Source organism: Hemitrygon akajei, chromosome 32 (assembly GCF_048418815.1).
Source record: "Hemitrygon akajei chromosome 32, sHemAka1.3, whole genome shotgun sequence".
Lineage (NCBI taxonomy): Eukaryota > Metazoa > Chordata > Chondrichthyes > Myliobatiformes > Dasyatidae > Hemitrygon > Hemitrygon akajei.
The window spans coordinates 6,635,504-6,651,772 of NC_133155.1; the positions used below are offsets into that span (position 1 = coordinate 6,635,504).

At 42.5% G+C, this 16,269-nt stretch overlaps 1 protein-coding gene across 3 annotated transcripts in view; it reads left to right on the top strand.

Moving 5' to 3' along the window:
- Positions 1-16,269, top strand: part of cnksr1 (connector enhancer of kinase suppressor of Ras 1) — a 115,398-nt gene that overhangs the window by 62,968 nt on the left and 36,161 nt on the right. For all 3 annotated transcript variants that reach the window (XM_073034459.1, XM_073034460.1, XM_073034461.1), the window contains 3 exons: positions 3,660-3,730; positions 6,142-6,329; positions 14,108-14,289. In XM_073034459.1, the coding sequence (XP_072890560.1) occupies positions 3,660-3,730; positions 6,142-6,329; positions 14,108-14,289 (441 nt within the window). The remainder of the gene's footprint in view (positions 1-3,659; positions 3,731-6,141; positions 6,330-14,107; positions 14,290-16,269) is intronic.

Consider the following 16,269-nt stretch of genomic DNA (forward strand, 5'->3'; position numbering starts at 1 on the left):
CCTACCGTTCACTGTGTGAGACCTATCCTGATTGGTCCTACCGAATTACAACTCCTCGCACCTGTCTGCATTAAATTCCATCTGCCAATTTTCATTCCATTTTTCCAGCTGGTCCAGATCCCACTGCAAACCATGATGACCTTCCTCGCTGTCCACTACACCCCCAATCTTGACGTCATCTGAAAATTTGCTGATCCAGTCAGCCGCATTATCATCCAGGTCATTGTTATAGAAGACAAACAACAACAGACCCAGCACTGATCACTGTGACACACAACTAGTCACAGACCTCCAGTCATGTTGGCAATATTTATATTTGTGGCAATGGCTGAGTTGGCAAAAGTAGGATCTGATTTTAAAAATTGACGTCCTTGGGTTTGGCTTATCCCTGTATCAGGATGTGTTTTAATTTTTATACTTGGGCAGGATGAGCAGAGCCTGTGCTCAGGTCAAGGTGGGATGAGGAGCAAGCTGATGTGTTTGGGATGCTCGTGGGGGCTGAGGATTTGGGAAGCAGAGCGGAGGATTGGATTGGGGGGAGGGACAAACATTCAAGGACATCAGGGTCGTCTGCTTAAGGGTTGGGTCCAAAAGAACATAAGGGATTTAGCAGATGTTTGTCCATTTGTTCGTTGTGTGCTGTGTCATATGACGTGGGTGATCATGGTCTTTCCCTGACCATGATTGTTCTTGGCAAATGTTTCTACAGAAGTAGTTTGCAAGACGGGCGACCCCAGCCATTATCAATATCTTCAGAGATTGTCTGCCTGGCGTTGCATAACCAGGACTTGTGATCTGCACCAGCTGCTCATACGACCATCCACCACCTGCTTCAGGGTGTTATATGACCCTGATCGGGGGGCTAAGCAGGTGCTACACCTTGCCCAAGGGAGACCTGCTGGCTACCAGAGGGAAGGAGTGCCTTACCCAGATATCTCTACCCAAGCTAGACAGGTTCCAGTTCAGCATTGTGTCATGAAGACCAGGTTGACCTGGGAATGACCAGTGATGGTCATTACTGGAACAACTCAGAATAAATTCACCGATCGTTCTCCAGAAGATGCTTTAGTTGAGGGGTTAACATAATTCAGACCACACAAGTGCAAAGTGGATTCATGGCAGCAAGTGCCCAGTTATTTTTGGAGCTATGACAAATGATCTCAAACTGTTATCTGGTTTCACTTCAGAAACAAATGGATTTTGATTACATAAAAGGTGGTTGGATTTCAAAATCAGGATCTTTTTGCTCCTCAGCTAAATCAGCCAAAACAAAACAGAGTAACAGTAATAACAGAGCCAGTGTTTCATGTCATAGGATCTCACTTACCACCTATTGGTTGCCCAGAGGTGGAGTTGGAATAGGAAACTATAAATTCAAGATGTTCTTTCATAATGGAAAAGTGCTGTTGCAAGTCAGCACAGGAATGGATCTGTGAGGTAGGGTGGAATCTTCAATTTCAGTATCTGATGGTAGTCTAAAATAGTATTCTATTGAGTTGGTGCCAGGGTCTTTACAATGCACAGATTGGTCCTACGTGAAGCAGAGCCTACAAATTCTTCTATATCTTGCACTCGGATAATATCATTGGTGATGACCTTTGCTTTCCCCGCACCCCTATAATGTCATGCAGTAAGGAATGTGGCAGCATTGGAAGGGTTTATAGGAGATAAACAGTAGATTTGAAATTTATAAAACTTTTATTAAAAAAAACAATCAATGCAATCCAGAATGAAAATGGTAAATAAAGAAGAACTTTAGATCAGATACCTGAAGGAACATCTTCACATACAGGCTGAGAGATATCTGTCTAATCCAGCAGACAGCAAGCAGGAAACTAGAGTCATGAATTCAAAAAAAAAAATGTCTTCCTGCCATCCTTGGCGGGTGTGAACATGAAAGTGGGGCAGGCACCTCTTGTTTCTTTGATTTATTATGTAAAAATTAAGTTTGCATGTTCTCTCCGGGTGCTCCGGTTTCCTCCCTCACTCCAAAGACATACCATTCGGTAGGTTAATTTGTCATTCCAGTTGGTTATGGTAGGTTAATTTGCCCTGTGATTAGGCTCGGGTTAAATCGGGGGATTACTGGGCGGCACAGCTCGGGGTGCCAGAAGGGCCTATTTCACACTGCATCTTGATTTTAAAAACCCATTAAAGACCTCTCTGATCTTTGCTTCCACTACTTTTTGGTATATTACCTTACACAATGACTCATGAAGAAGATTGTCCAAGACGTCAAAAGAATCCAGATGAATTGAAAAGTAAGCAATGGGATGGAAGATGGAATTTAACTCAGACAAGTGTAAAGTGAAGCATTTAGGAACTTAAATCAGGGCAGGATATACACAGTTAATAACCTTTAAACCGAGAGATCCTGGGGTAAAGATACAGTTCTGTGCAAAAGCCTTAGGCAAAGGTATATAGCTAGGATACCTAAGACTTTTGCACAGTACTGTAATAATTTTATGTATGGCATTGTACTGCTGCCGCAAAGAAATGTGTGAATGATGATGAACCTGATTCTGATATGGGTCTCTGTTGGGGACTGAGAGTGGGAAGGGGGCAGGGAGAGGGGAATCATGGTTGGGAAAAGGGGAAGGGAGAGGAGTGGGAGCAGGAAGCACTAAAGAGACATTTTGTAATGATCAATAAACCAATTGTTAGTGACCAATTGACCTTGACTGGTGAATCAGGGCAGGGTGTATCTGCATCCACGCCACACACTCTGGTCCCTGTCCCACACCCCTCCCATGGCACTCCACCCCCACCATTCCCAACGTCCTTTGCTCCAGCCAGATTTATAAACTTGCTCTGCGCTCCACACATGGACAAATACAGTCCTGTGCAAAAGCCTTGGGCACCCTAGCTATATATATGTGCCTAAGACTTTTGCACTGTACGTTGTTCCATGAAAGTGGCTATGCAGGGGGATAGGGATGTGAAGAAGGCTTCTTCACTGAGTACAAGAATCAGAATGGTACGTTACACTTGTACAAATTATTATTTAGGTCACACTTGGAAAATTTTGTGCAGTCAGTGTCAGTCACCAGACATGAAATTAAGCTAAAGAGGGTACAGAAAAGATTCGTCAAATATTGCCTAGGCTTGAGTTTTAAATAATGAGAGATTGGATAGGCTGGCTCTGTATTCCTTGGTACAAAGGGTGGGTCCAAGGTGCCGTGATGGATTGTGAGAGGCACGAGCAGGGCCAATAGCCAGAATCTCTTTCCTATGCTAGGGATGTCCCTTTGTAGAGACGAGTGTAAAAAGGAAGAGGTTTAAAGTGGATCTGAGGGGTAAATTTTTTGTACAAAGATCTGATAGTATCTGGAATGAGCTGGTAGTGGTGGAGGCAGGAGCAGTAATAACATTTAAGAGGCATTTAGTCGAGTATTTGAATGAGCAAGGCATTGAGAGAGATGAAATTAAGTTCAGCAATTGGGATTATCATCGACGTGATGGGCTGAAGGGTCTGTTTAACTGTACCACACTGTCAATATTGTAAAAGGAGTTGCATCTGAAGTCAACATCAGAACTACCCCTTTGACTTCTTTAATAAATTCTAAATTTATTTCTAAATCATATGTGTACGTAGAGTTGATGTGGAAGGAAGCGAAGTAAAATTCATCTGGTTTGCCTATATCTGTTCTTTCTTCTAGTTACCAGAAAGTCTGTTAGAGGAAGAAGCACCATGTCCAGATCCCAGTGTGCTCCCTGATAAATGTGTGCAGTGAGTAACATTTATTTTTCCTTGGGCTTGAGATGTGAGGGGTAAGGTTTACTGCAAAAGTGAACTTTGTTCAGATTTCCAACTCCAGGCTGCTAAGATTGATTAGGACTGACTGTAGTTGTTGGGTTCAATATTAAGGCGACTGACAAATTTACAATTGGCCAATCTAAGTAGTATTGAGTATCATTCAATACAAAGGACATTTAGAGCTGACTAGATGGGCCATTGTGGTCTTTTACAATCCTGTGTGATGATTGCCTTTGAATGAGCTACATTAGATCTTGTCTCTGCTCTGAAGCACCTTGATGTGAATAACCAGCTCTCCATCTATTACTCTGGACAACAAAGATTTTGCTTCCTGAATACTCTTGGGTGTACTCCATGGATCTTGGGCTGCTGATCATGAAAATCTCTGAAATTTCTCTAACATGCACCATTATTTGAAATCGCCTATATTTGTTATTTCAATTCATAATTCAAGTCAGAATAATGGATGCTAAGATGAGGGAAGGCATTTTTGTTCATCCACAAACCAAACAGTTCATCAATGACAGGCAATTCGAAGAACTTCTAGTGGGACCAGAGAAAATTACATGGAAGACATTCAAGGACGTTGTTGAAAATTTTCTTGGTAACTCCAGAGCACCAAGCCATGTGCAGCTGTTGGACAACATGCTTTAAGCATACAAAACCATGAAGTGCAACATGTCACTAAAGATTCATTCCCATTTAGACTTCGTCCCTGCATGTCTTGGCTCTGTCAGTGACGAGCATCACCAGAACATTGCGGTCATGGAGAAATGGTATCAGGGCAACTGGAATCCATCAATGCTGGCTGATTATTGTTGGACACTTAAACAAGAAGCCTCAGACACTGAGTGCAAATGAAAATCATCAACAAAACATTTTTAACTTAGTTGAATATTGCAAAGCATCAACACCATTATGCAATTAAACACATCATATTCAATAAAATTAATTTCTCGTTTCTCCAAATTCCTACATGATACTAGTAATCTGAAATTATATCTGTGTTTAGCTTCAAGCAGTCGATCAGAAACAAAACAAATTCTGATGAAGCAACACTTTTGAAAAACTTTGTCGTCCAGTGTAATAGGAAAATAAAACATTCTTAACAAGTGCAGTTGATCTTCCATTTACAGTTGTTTGAAGTAGGATTTTAAATGATCAACATGAATATATAGAAATGCAAAACCAGATACAGACCATGTTTATGGTGCAGCATCTTTGATTGACCCACAAGCAGGACACCAACTAGCATCACGTCCTTCAACCGCATGTAGCTAAGCCATTGACCATTACCTATCAAATGTTGAAAGGCCTTGATGGAGTGTATCTGGAGAGTCTAAAACCAGAGGACACAGATACAGAATAGAATAACACAGACTCAGAATGGAGATGAGGAAGAATGTCTTTAGCCAGTGGGTGGTGAATCTGTGGAATTCATTGCCACAGGCAGCTGTGGAGGCCAAATCATTGGGTATATTTAAGACAGAGGTTGACTGATTCTTGATTAGTCAGGGCATGAAGGGATACGGGGAGAAAACAGGAGATGGGGCTGAGAGGGAAAATGGATCAGCTGAACGGCCTAATCCTGCTCTTATACCTTATGGTTTTATTACGTTCTGGCTGGCCATTTCAATCCTAGTCCTGGGTGTATTAATGCCCAAATGAAGGCTCTCATTCAAGCTCAAGTTCAAACTTAATTATCTTTCAACCATTAATGAATACCCATGAATACAGCCAAATGAGACGGCGTTACTCCAGGTTCAAGGTGTACCAACAGTCATACACAGCGAAGGGCACATGTAGCGCATATAAGACAGCAGTCAACATACAGTCACACAAAATATAACCCAAGTCCATGAATCCGTGGCTGTTGTCAGCAAGGAAAGGTCTGGAGCAGTCTGCAGTCAAGCACAATCCGTCCTGCCTGCCACTGAGCGAATGTTGGAAGGCAGCGCTGATGGGAGAGGTCAGCTCCAACGCAGCATGGACCCTGTACCACACTGCCTCCAGCGTTGCTTCTCTAAACCAGCTGCAACAGGCAATGCTGCCTAGTCTGCGCTATAACCGAGGCTGCGCAGCTCCCCCGCATCAGCCTCACCAATGAGCCAGTGAACCTGACTTGCACATTACCAACTCCAGTTTATTTTAAAACACAGTGAAAGGCCCAATAAGCACCTAAGAGCTTTCTTGCTGTTTGATTGCATGATCTCATGTTCAGTGACGGCAGCCTCCCAACTAAACGTTTTCTCCCAATGAGATCAAAAAGCCCAAGTTGCTTCTTGTTCCTTAAAATAACTGCAGAGAGCATGGCCATACAGTAGATAACTATCCAAAATTACAGCAGAAGTAGCAAAAACAATTTTCTTTCTTTTAAATTTCAGTTATTCTCAGAGAAATGATAAGATGGAGGTCCAGCAAGTTGCGCAGGATGACTTCAGTGCTTCTGAAACCAACACACTCCACATGAATGAGTTTCAGTCTGTGCAGACTGACTCTGACCCCAAAACCGAGTCTGTGACTGAAGCTGGAGAAGGAGATTGCTTGCAGCCAGAAATGACCCACCATGAGGGTAAGAATGAATTCTTGTACAGTACTGGGCAAAAGTCTTAGGCGCATACAGTATATATAGCTGGTGTCTTAAGACTTTTGCACAGTAATTTTATGTATTGCACTGTACTGCTGCAAAAAAATGAACAGATTTCATGACGTGAGTGATGATAAATCTGATTCTGATATGAGTCTCTATTGTGGACTGAGAGTGGGAAGGGAGCAGGGAGAGGGGAATCGTGGTTGAGAAAAGGGGAAGGGAGCAGGAAGCACCAGGGAGACATTCTGTAATGATCAATAAACCAGTTGTTTAGAATCAAATGACCCTGAGTGGTATCTTGGGGCTGGGTGTATCTGCACTCGTGTCACCCCACGCCCCGGCACTCTTTCTCCGCCTTCTGTCCAGCCTGTACAGGGACCTGCTGGTGTGTTTGCAGTATGGTGTAAAATTAGATTCTGAACTGCAAAGCATGCGATGCCTTCACCCAGCTGACTGCACTGGCAATGAGTGCAGAAGTGGCAGAGACAAAGTTCTGCACAGTCTGAGCAACTGAAAATTTTGTTAGCTGAAAAGACGGTGGTTTGGGTCGCTTAGAAACGGTGAGTCATACAGTTAATGCATTCTTTAAAAGAAACTTCTGTATATCGATATCATAATTTGAATACATAAATGCCATTCTGGTTACTATGGTAATTAATGGGAAGCAATGGAATAAACTTTTTGTTCGTTCATGAGGTATGGCATCAATGGCAAGGGCAGCATTAATTATCCGTCTCCAATTACCCTTAAGAAGTTGGTGAATTGCCGTCCACTGAAATAGTTGCTGATAAAATTATTGATATAACTGAGTGCCTTGCTTGACCTTCTCCGGTGGCAGTCCTGAATGGTCCAAGCTACTGAGAAGCAACTTCCCTGCAGGCGGTGGGAAACCAGATTACTATTTTTTTTGCTACAACCTGGTAGTACATGAAAACATTTTTTTTTTCTGGATTTATCTCTGGATCATTAATCCAGGAAATTACATTCTATTTTGTTGCCTCATTACACTGCTCATAAAGATTTTATAATTATGGTTTCTACATGGTAATTAATTTAATGGGGAACTTCTAGTATAATCTGGCCATTGACTTTTTCAGAGAATTTAGACACAGTGTCCACAATGTTCATTTGACCTCAGTGTTACTTTTGAGATACAGAACATAAGAACAGGCTGTTCGGCCCACAATATTGTGCCATACTTATTCACCAGTAATTAAACACCTAACTAAACTGATCTCTTCTGCCTGCTCAATGTCCGTACCTCTGCATTCTGCGCACTCTCATGAGCCTACATAAGAGAATTTTAAATACCTCTATCGTATTTGCCTCCACTACCACCCTTGGCAGTCCATTCAAGGCAGACACCCCTCTCTGTGTTACAAAGCACAGACATCTCCTTTGAGCTTAGCCCTTTCTCGGCTTAATACATGCTCTCTAGTACTAAGCATTTCAACCCTGGAAAAATATACCAACTGTCCACTCTATAATCTTCTATAGGGACTCCATTCAACCTCTTCCACTCCAAGGGAAACAATCAAATTCTGTCCGATCTCTCCTTGTAGCGCATGCACTCTAATCCATGTGGGTAAACCTTTTCTGAACCTTCTTGCTATATAAATAAATAACTTGGGTACAAATGTGGGTAGTAATTTCACCGACAATATGAGAGTTGGTGGTGCTGTTGACAGTCTAGACCAGGGTTCCCAACCTTTGTAATGCCATGGAGCCCTACTGTTAACTGAAGGGTCCATCGATCCAAGGGTCCAAGTTAGACCCCGGTCTAGAAAATTGCCAAGGAATATAGCAGGATACAGATCAGATCTCATTAAATTCCCTCCAAAGTGTCCCCATCTTTACAATAATGGGATGACCAGAATCAAGTGCAATACTCCAGATGCAGCCTAACCAGTGTTTTCCAACGCTGCATCATAATTATTGTGGTCACTTGGGTAGCTCTTGTATTTCAGATCTTGTATCATGCTTTTTCTCATAGTGAAGTGTTGGTTTTGCTCTTGACCACATATCTTGTAGGGCATTACACTGCATCAGAGAGAGTTTTAAAAGATCTAAGAACAACGGAGATCTGAGGAAAGTTTTAAACACAGTGATCACTATTTGGAACTGGTGGAGTTTGATACAGTCACATTTAAGATGATTCGAACAGAATAGGTTCATTGAAAGATAAGAGATCAATTGTGGTCTAGAACAAAGGTTTGTTCCCCAAGGACTGGGGTGAGGGAAAATTCCTTCCTTCAGAGGGTTGGGAACCTGTGGAACTCTGAGCCACAAAAGACACCGAATAAATTTTAGTAAAGATTTCAAGGTACAAATGACATAACTGAGGAGAGAGTATAGACATGGTATTGTAGCACTCCAGATACAGCCAAACCAGATTTTTATAAAGCTCCAACATATATTCATTGGCCACTTTATTAGGTACACCTGCCTGTTAATGTAAATATCTAATCAGCCAATTGTCAGGCAGTAATTCAATGTATAAAAGCATGCAGACATGGTCAAGAGGTTCAGTTGTTGTTCAGACCGATCATCAGAATGGGGAAGAAATGTGATCTAAGTGATTTTGACTGTGGGGTGATTATTGGTGCCAGATGGGGTGGTTTGACTATCTCAGAACATGCATAACAATCTCTAGAGTTTCCACAGAATGGTGCAAGAAACAAAAAACATCCAGTAAGTGACAGTTCAGTGGGCGAAAATGTCTTGCTAGTGAGAGAGGTCAGAGGAGAATGGCCAGACTGGTTCAAGCTGACAGGAAGGTGACAGTATCTCAAATAAATAGAGTGGGAGCTGAGGCTCCTGTACCTCCTTCCCGATGCAGCAGCAAAAAGGGAGCGTGTCCTAAATGGTGAATGCTGTTTCTTTGTGACAGCGTTCCTTGTAGATGTGTTCAGTGGAGGGAAAGACTTTTCCTGTGATGGGTTGGGCTATATCTACTACTTTTTGTAGGCATTTTCACTGTTGGTATTTCCATACCAGGCTGTGCTCTCCATATCACTGCTGTGATCTCTTTGAAATGGCATTTACGTGCTGGTCCCAGGACAGGTCCTCTAATAGGATAACGCAAAGGAATTTAAAGTTAATTACCCTCTCCCGCTGTAATCCACTAATGAGGACTAGCTCAGGGACCTCCCGATTTCAGCCCTCTGTAGTCAGTAACCAGCTCTTTAGTTCTTTATTCATAGCTATTTTAATACTTAAGGAGTTGTGAGAATGGTACTTGTGGACTCTGACAGGTATCTGTTGCTCATTAGGCTGAGTGGAATATTTTTTAACTTCTGCCGCAAACTTTCCAGTTGTCAGTGGGAGTGTTGCACCACGTGCAGGTAGCATCAGTCCTGACCTTGTGATCAAAGGGAAAGTTATCAAAAGGCAGATGAAGTTGGGTGGGCCACACACTCTGACAATCAATGATTCATAAAAGGGTTTTGTATGGAGGCAATTTAATCTATCGTGCCTTTGACAGTTTTTTGCAATTACTCCCACTCCCCTGCCCTTTCTCGTAGCCCTGCACATTTCAGCTTTTCACGCATATAATGGAATTACTTTCTGAAGAATTGTACTAAACCTGTATCCACTACTCTTTCAGGGTGTGTATACTCACTCAGGACAACTCACCTGTTACCTATCACCTTAAATCCAGCCTGCCTTTATTGACAAGTGAAAATCCGCAGATGCTGGAAATCAAAGTAACACACCCAAAATGCTGGAGGAACTCTGCAGGCCAGGCAGCGTCTATGGAAAAGAGTAAGCAGTGGACGTTTCGGGCCGAGACCCTTCATTGGGACTGGAAAAAAGAGATGAGAAGTCTGAGGAAGAAGGTGGGGGAGGGGAGGAAGAGGTACAAGGTGGCAGGTGGTAGGTGAAACCGGAGGGGAGGGATGAAGTAAAGAGCTTCACTCTCCTTCACCATACCTCATTCCTCTCTCACTCTCTCTCTCTCTCACTCTCCTTATCACCTTACCTGCCCATCACCTCCTTCTGGTGCTGTTCCCTCTTCCCTTTTTCCATGGCCCTCTATCCTCTCTATCAGACTCCCCCCTCCTCCAGCTCTTTATCTCTTCTTCTGCTCCGGCTTGGTACTGTGCAAGCACTGCCGGACGGCTGTCGTAACGCACAGTCGGTGTGAACGGCGTGAGAGTTAAATTGTAAAGTGAGTTTTTTTGACTAGATCCCCTAAATTGATTTGATTGAGTCTATCTTTAAAAATATTAATGGCAGAAATACTGCGCAGTTCTGGCGGCAGAAGATTCCACTCTCTTGTTGATCTTGGGTAGAGGGAGCACTGGTAACAAATCTTGTTGAATTGAGGGGGTTTCCAATATGTAAGGTCCAGTTTGCTGTCGAGTTGAACTGACCCTGTGGCGACTTTGGATGTTTGATGGAGTGATGTTGTGAACTTCTTTGAAAATGGAGATTAACTGTGGCTTAGTACGTCGGTTTTCAAATGGTTCCCATTGAAGGTTAGAGAGCATGTCGGTGACACTGGATTTCCTGCTGTAATCATTTAGCACAAAGCGAGCAGCACGGCATTGGAGTTTTTCGATGGACTTCTTATTGTTAGCTTGATAGGGATCCCATATGGCCGCGCAATACTCGAGCTTTGGACGGACAAGTGTCTTGCACCAGTCGACTTTGCCAGCTCTTTATTTCACCCCTCCTGCTCTCCCAATTTCACCTATCATCCACTATCTTGTACTTCTTCCTCCCCTCCTGCTGCCTCACTTCTTACACTCAAAACAGAAAAAAAACTACTTCCATTTGGTCCATGACTTGTGGCTGTAACTTAAAAATTAGAGCGCTATGTTTTCAGGAGTCCTGTTATTACAAAGCCTCCAAATACAAACACTGGGAGAAGTTAAGAACTGACTTCACCTAAAGACAACTGAGGCTTGGCTGGTTATGAATATTCAGTCCTTCCTGAGGAAAGGTCTCGGCCTGAAACGTCAACTGTTTATTCATTTCCATAGATGGTGCTCGATCTGCTCAGTTCCTTCTGCATTTTGTGTGTGTTGTTCTGGATTTCCAGCATTTTTGCAGAATTTCTCGTGTTTTCAATTAAAAATTATTTTAGGTTTTGTTAACCAAAATTATTAAAAAACATAGGGCAAGGAGAAATTTGTTCATAGACCATCTATGATCACATTGAATGGCAGGCCAGTTTCACAACCTGTCTCTCTGTGTTTTTACATGAAAGTCTCCTTTTTTTTAAATCTCCTTTGTTTATTTGTTCCTTAAAAGCATTATTTCACTCTGTTCTTTCGTACATGTCACTCTTACAAAAGGCCTCACATGCCAAAGCAACCTTAACTAAGGAGCTGAGACCTGCTTAATTCATTGTATTCATTTATTTATTCATTTTATTTAGAGATAACAGCCTTCCAGCCCAACAAGCCCAGCAGCCCACCTATTTAACCCTAGCCCAGTTTACAATGACCAATTAACCTACTAACTGGTACATCTTTGAACTGTGGGAAGAAACTGGAGCACTCAGAGAATACCCACGTACAAACTCCTTACAGAGGACAGCGGAATTGAACCGTGAACGCTGGGACGCCCTGAGCATCATGCTAACCACTACACTACCATGAAGCCCGTTAAAGCTGCTTGACCTCACCTGGTTTGTCAGGAAATCAAAGATGCTTATTGTTTATCAAGTATTTGTCTTTGTGTTTCCCTCCGCCAAGTCCGTAGCCACCTCACCAAGCCCCTTCCCCAATCCTTTCTCTGAAGGGAAGAACTAACAGATGAAAGGCACTTTTGGGCAATGATTGGGCACTATTCACAAATTTGGCGCAAGTCCACCAAATAGCACTTTTCAAAAGCACCCTTATAAGGCAGAGTACAGTTTCTAATCCTTTCTCTCTTGACATGCTGTGGCTTGCTGAGATATAAAAGTCCTGTGTTTGAAGTGTATTAACTATATGCACGATGCCAAAGTGCACTGTAAGATGTATCATATCATTGACAATCTTGGATCTGATGTGCATGCACAATTTTTTTTAATTGCTCATATTTCCAAAGTGTTTGTCACGCTTGATTGATTCACATTATTTGCTAACCTTGTAGATTTGCTGAAGTGCAGAAATATATAACAAAAACCCTACAAAGTCACACAAGATTAATTAAATCCTTTCAAAGCTACCTTTCAAGAGACAACAGCTGTAGGAAATGAGTATAATTCGGTGAAACAACTTCCTCTTTCTATTAGTTGTCTTTGTTCACATCTGAACAAATCGAATAATACTTTCCAGACGTCAATAAGCACTAAAATGACCTGTAGGTACAGGAAATTAAAATGTGGTGTTAGGTAAATAAATATTGGTAGTTGAGGTCTTTCATATGGACCTGTTAACTTTTCCTGAAGATTACTTGACTATTTGTTTGCTTCATTCACCCTTCTGCGTACAATGCATCAATACACAGGAATCATCGTCCTCGGACCACCCACTCTGTACTTTGCCTGTGTGACCACTGTGTGCGAGTAGATTTTCACCTTCCCCAAATTACCAAAAGTGAAAATATACCATACAGATATACTTCAATTAATGCACAATATTTACAATTCTGATATTAATGTGCCAATGTTGTAAAAGGAAAAGCGTATTTTTTTTCTCTGACCTTGAGACTGTACTGCCTATGTACCTGAAATATTGAAGCTAACTCCTTCAACTATGATTACTGTCAAATGGATCCTTGTTGCCCAGTAATGGCAGCATTAGACAGGTTTTGAAAAGGATATCATTCGCTGATAATTTGCTGTGTCGTATGACGTGAGCAGTCATGCTCTTTGACCATGATTGTTCTTGACAAATGTTTCTACAGAAGTGGTTTGCCATTGCTGCCTTCTGGGCAGTGTTCCAAGAGGGGAGACCCCAGCCATTTTCAAAACTCTTCAGAGATTGTCTGCCTGGCATGAATGGTTGCATAACCAGGACTTGTGATGTGCACCAGCTGCTCATACGACCTGCTCTCATGGCTTCACGTGACCCTGATCAGTGGGGGCAGGTGGGGTGGGGCTAAGCGGGTGCTGCACCTTGCCCAAGGGTGACCTGCAGGCTAGTGGGGGGATGGAGCGCCTTACACCTCCTTTGGTAGAGACGTATCTCCAATCCACCTCCCAGAAAAAGACATAGGAATGCTGTACACATCATGCAGGTATGTCATTGCCATCAGTAGTATGTACAAGAGGTGCTGCCTCACCCATCATCAAAAATCATCCATTCAGGTAGCTGCCATAAGACAGGAAGTACAGAAGCCTGAAGTCCCACACCACTAGGTTCAATAACTGCTACTTCCCTTCAGCCTTTCAGTTTTTGAACCAGGTGCCACAATCCTAATATCTAAAGTTCAGCAATACTATAACCGCTTTGCACTAAAATGTATTATTTTGTTCTAATTGTGTTCTTTCTCATGATAAATGAGCATGATATGTATTTCTTGTGAATGCTTATAAGACACGAGGTGTCTGTGGTGCTGCTGCGAGTATTTCATTGCACCTCCCCGTACGTGAACTTTTGCATTTGGTAATAAATTTAACTTTGGCTTTTTAATGTCTTGGCCTTAACAACACGGTGATGTTATTTCTGAATGGCATTGCAGAGCACGTCTCTACTGTTCCATATAACCTCTTCTATGAGAACTTAAGTAATTTATGTAATCGAGTATGTATTTGATCATGTAGTGCAGCAGGTCCAAGTGCGCTTTCTCTATTATTTACGCACTGTGTTTTGGTTTTGCAGATGAGCACATGGAGGTAGCAAGTCAAATATCTGTTGAAAAAGGGCAGTTTGTTTCTGATGACCCACCAGCTCCCCAGTCTCCAGGAATGACAGATCTTCATCGAGTTGACGATGGAATGAAACACGACGGCAAGCAAGAAGCAATGGCGAGATCACCGTCTGCTGCAGATGACACAAGATCAGTGAGTATCAGGTTCTTTTGAGGCATCGAGGCCATGAAGGGATATGGGGAGAAGGCAGGAGAATGGGGCTGAGGGGGAAAATCGATGGGCCAACTGGTTCTATATCTTATGGTCTTATTATTTACAGAGCCATAGTGAATGGACGCAGGCCCTTCAGCCCAAAGACTCCATGCTGATCATCTTATCCACCAGCTAGTCCCAATTTCTTACATTTATCCTGTATCCCTCTAGGCCCCTCCGCTCCATGTACCTACCCAAATGTTTCTCGAATGTTACTATTATATCTGCTTTGTCAGATCATTCCAAATTCTCACCATCCTCTGCATGAAAAAGTTGCCTCCTCAAGTTCCTCTTTCCTCCTCTCACCATAAGTCTATGCCCGCTAGCTTTGGAGTCCTCTACCCTGGAGAAAAGACTGTGACTGTCCCATCTTATCTACGCCTCTTGTGATTTTAAACACGTCTATGTGGTTGCCCTTCAGTCTCCTACGTTCGAAGGAATAAAAGTCTACCCTGGCCAATGTCTCCCTATAATTCAAGTCATCTAGTCCTGGTAACATCCTGATAAATCATTTCTGCACTCTTTCCAAGCTAACCATGTCTTTCCTACAAAAGTGTGACCAAGACTGTACTCCTAGCACAGTAATGTGTACATCAGCATTTAAATGTCCCAACTCCCATACTTGGTTCAAAGGTTCAATTATTATCGAAGTATATACATGCAGTATACAACTCTGAGATTCTTCTTCTCCAGATAACCATGAAACCAAGAAAAAACATGGAAGTCAGTCCAGAGAGAAACAGCAAACTATCCCCCCCACCCGTACCAAAAGGAACGGTAACATGATCATCAACGCCCAAACCCCCCCCCTCCCCTGCACGAAACACAACAAGAACATTGCCTTCAAACTCCTCCTTCTCGCACAAAACAAACGTGAAAGAATGAGCGAAAACATAGAATATTTTTTAAAACTATAAGACTGAAAAATAGTCCATTGTCCATAGTCCAACTCCATATCTATCAATGCAGAAAACCTTGGTATCATCCTCTGGGCACAGCCACAGGCCACACAGGCCCCCCTCTCTGGCAGCAGAGCGATCCTGCCCTAATGAAGACCAACCTCCTAAGCACCTTTTCCACTACCCTGTCTACCTGTGATGTCATCTTCAATGATTTTTGCACTTGTACTGCTAAGTCTCTCCATTCCATTGCACTCTTCATTGCCCAACCATTCAAAGAATAAATCCTACTCTGGTTTGACTTTCCCAATGCCATGAGATTTTGGGTAGAAACTTGGGCAGGTCAACCAAAATAGAACTTGATTTGTGGAAAATTATGAAAAAGCTCAACATTGGGGTATTACCCGATGCCAACATCAATAATTCCTAGAAATGGCGATGTTTGTCAATTGTTCCACTTGCAGTTCATTGCAGCAAGCAGTTCATGTCTACATGTAGCACGACCTGGAAGAGATCCAGGACTGAACTGAAATGTAGTGCAGCACCAATAACACAAAAGCTGAACTATTCCGGTGTCATTGTAGCCACCGTATCTCGTTGTTTGATGAAGTGAAATTTTTAAGGGGTTGAATGCAATGTCAAACAAATAGACCATTTTGTTTTGAATAATACAAATCATTCCGAATGGGAATGGAGATGTGCTCAGCCACTCTTCTAAAGTACAGTTCATCGTACTCTTATCTAGAGGGAAAAGCTTTATGGAGTTTGAGATTCAAATCACTCTTTCCTGAATACTTCTGATTTATATAGTAATCTCCTCAGATTTGTAGGTAGTCCAGCCATTTACCTCACCTTCCTTTCTATTAAGAGCTTCCACAGGTTTACGAGAGTGATTCCATAAATGAAAGGGTTAACACACAAGGAGCTTTTGATGGCTCTGGGCCTGTATTCCTGGAGTTCAGAAGAATGTGTGTGTGTGTGTGTGTGTGTGGGTTGGGGGGGGGGGGGGGGGGGAGTCCTG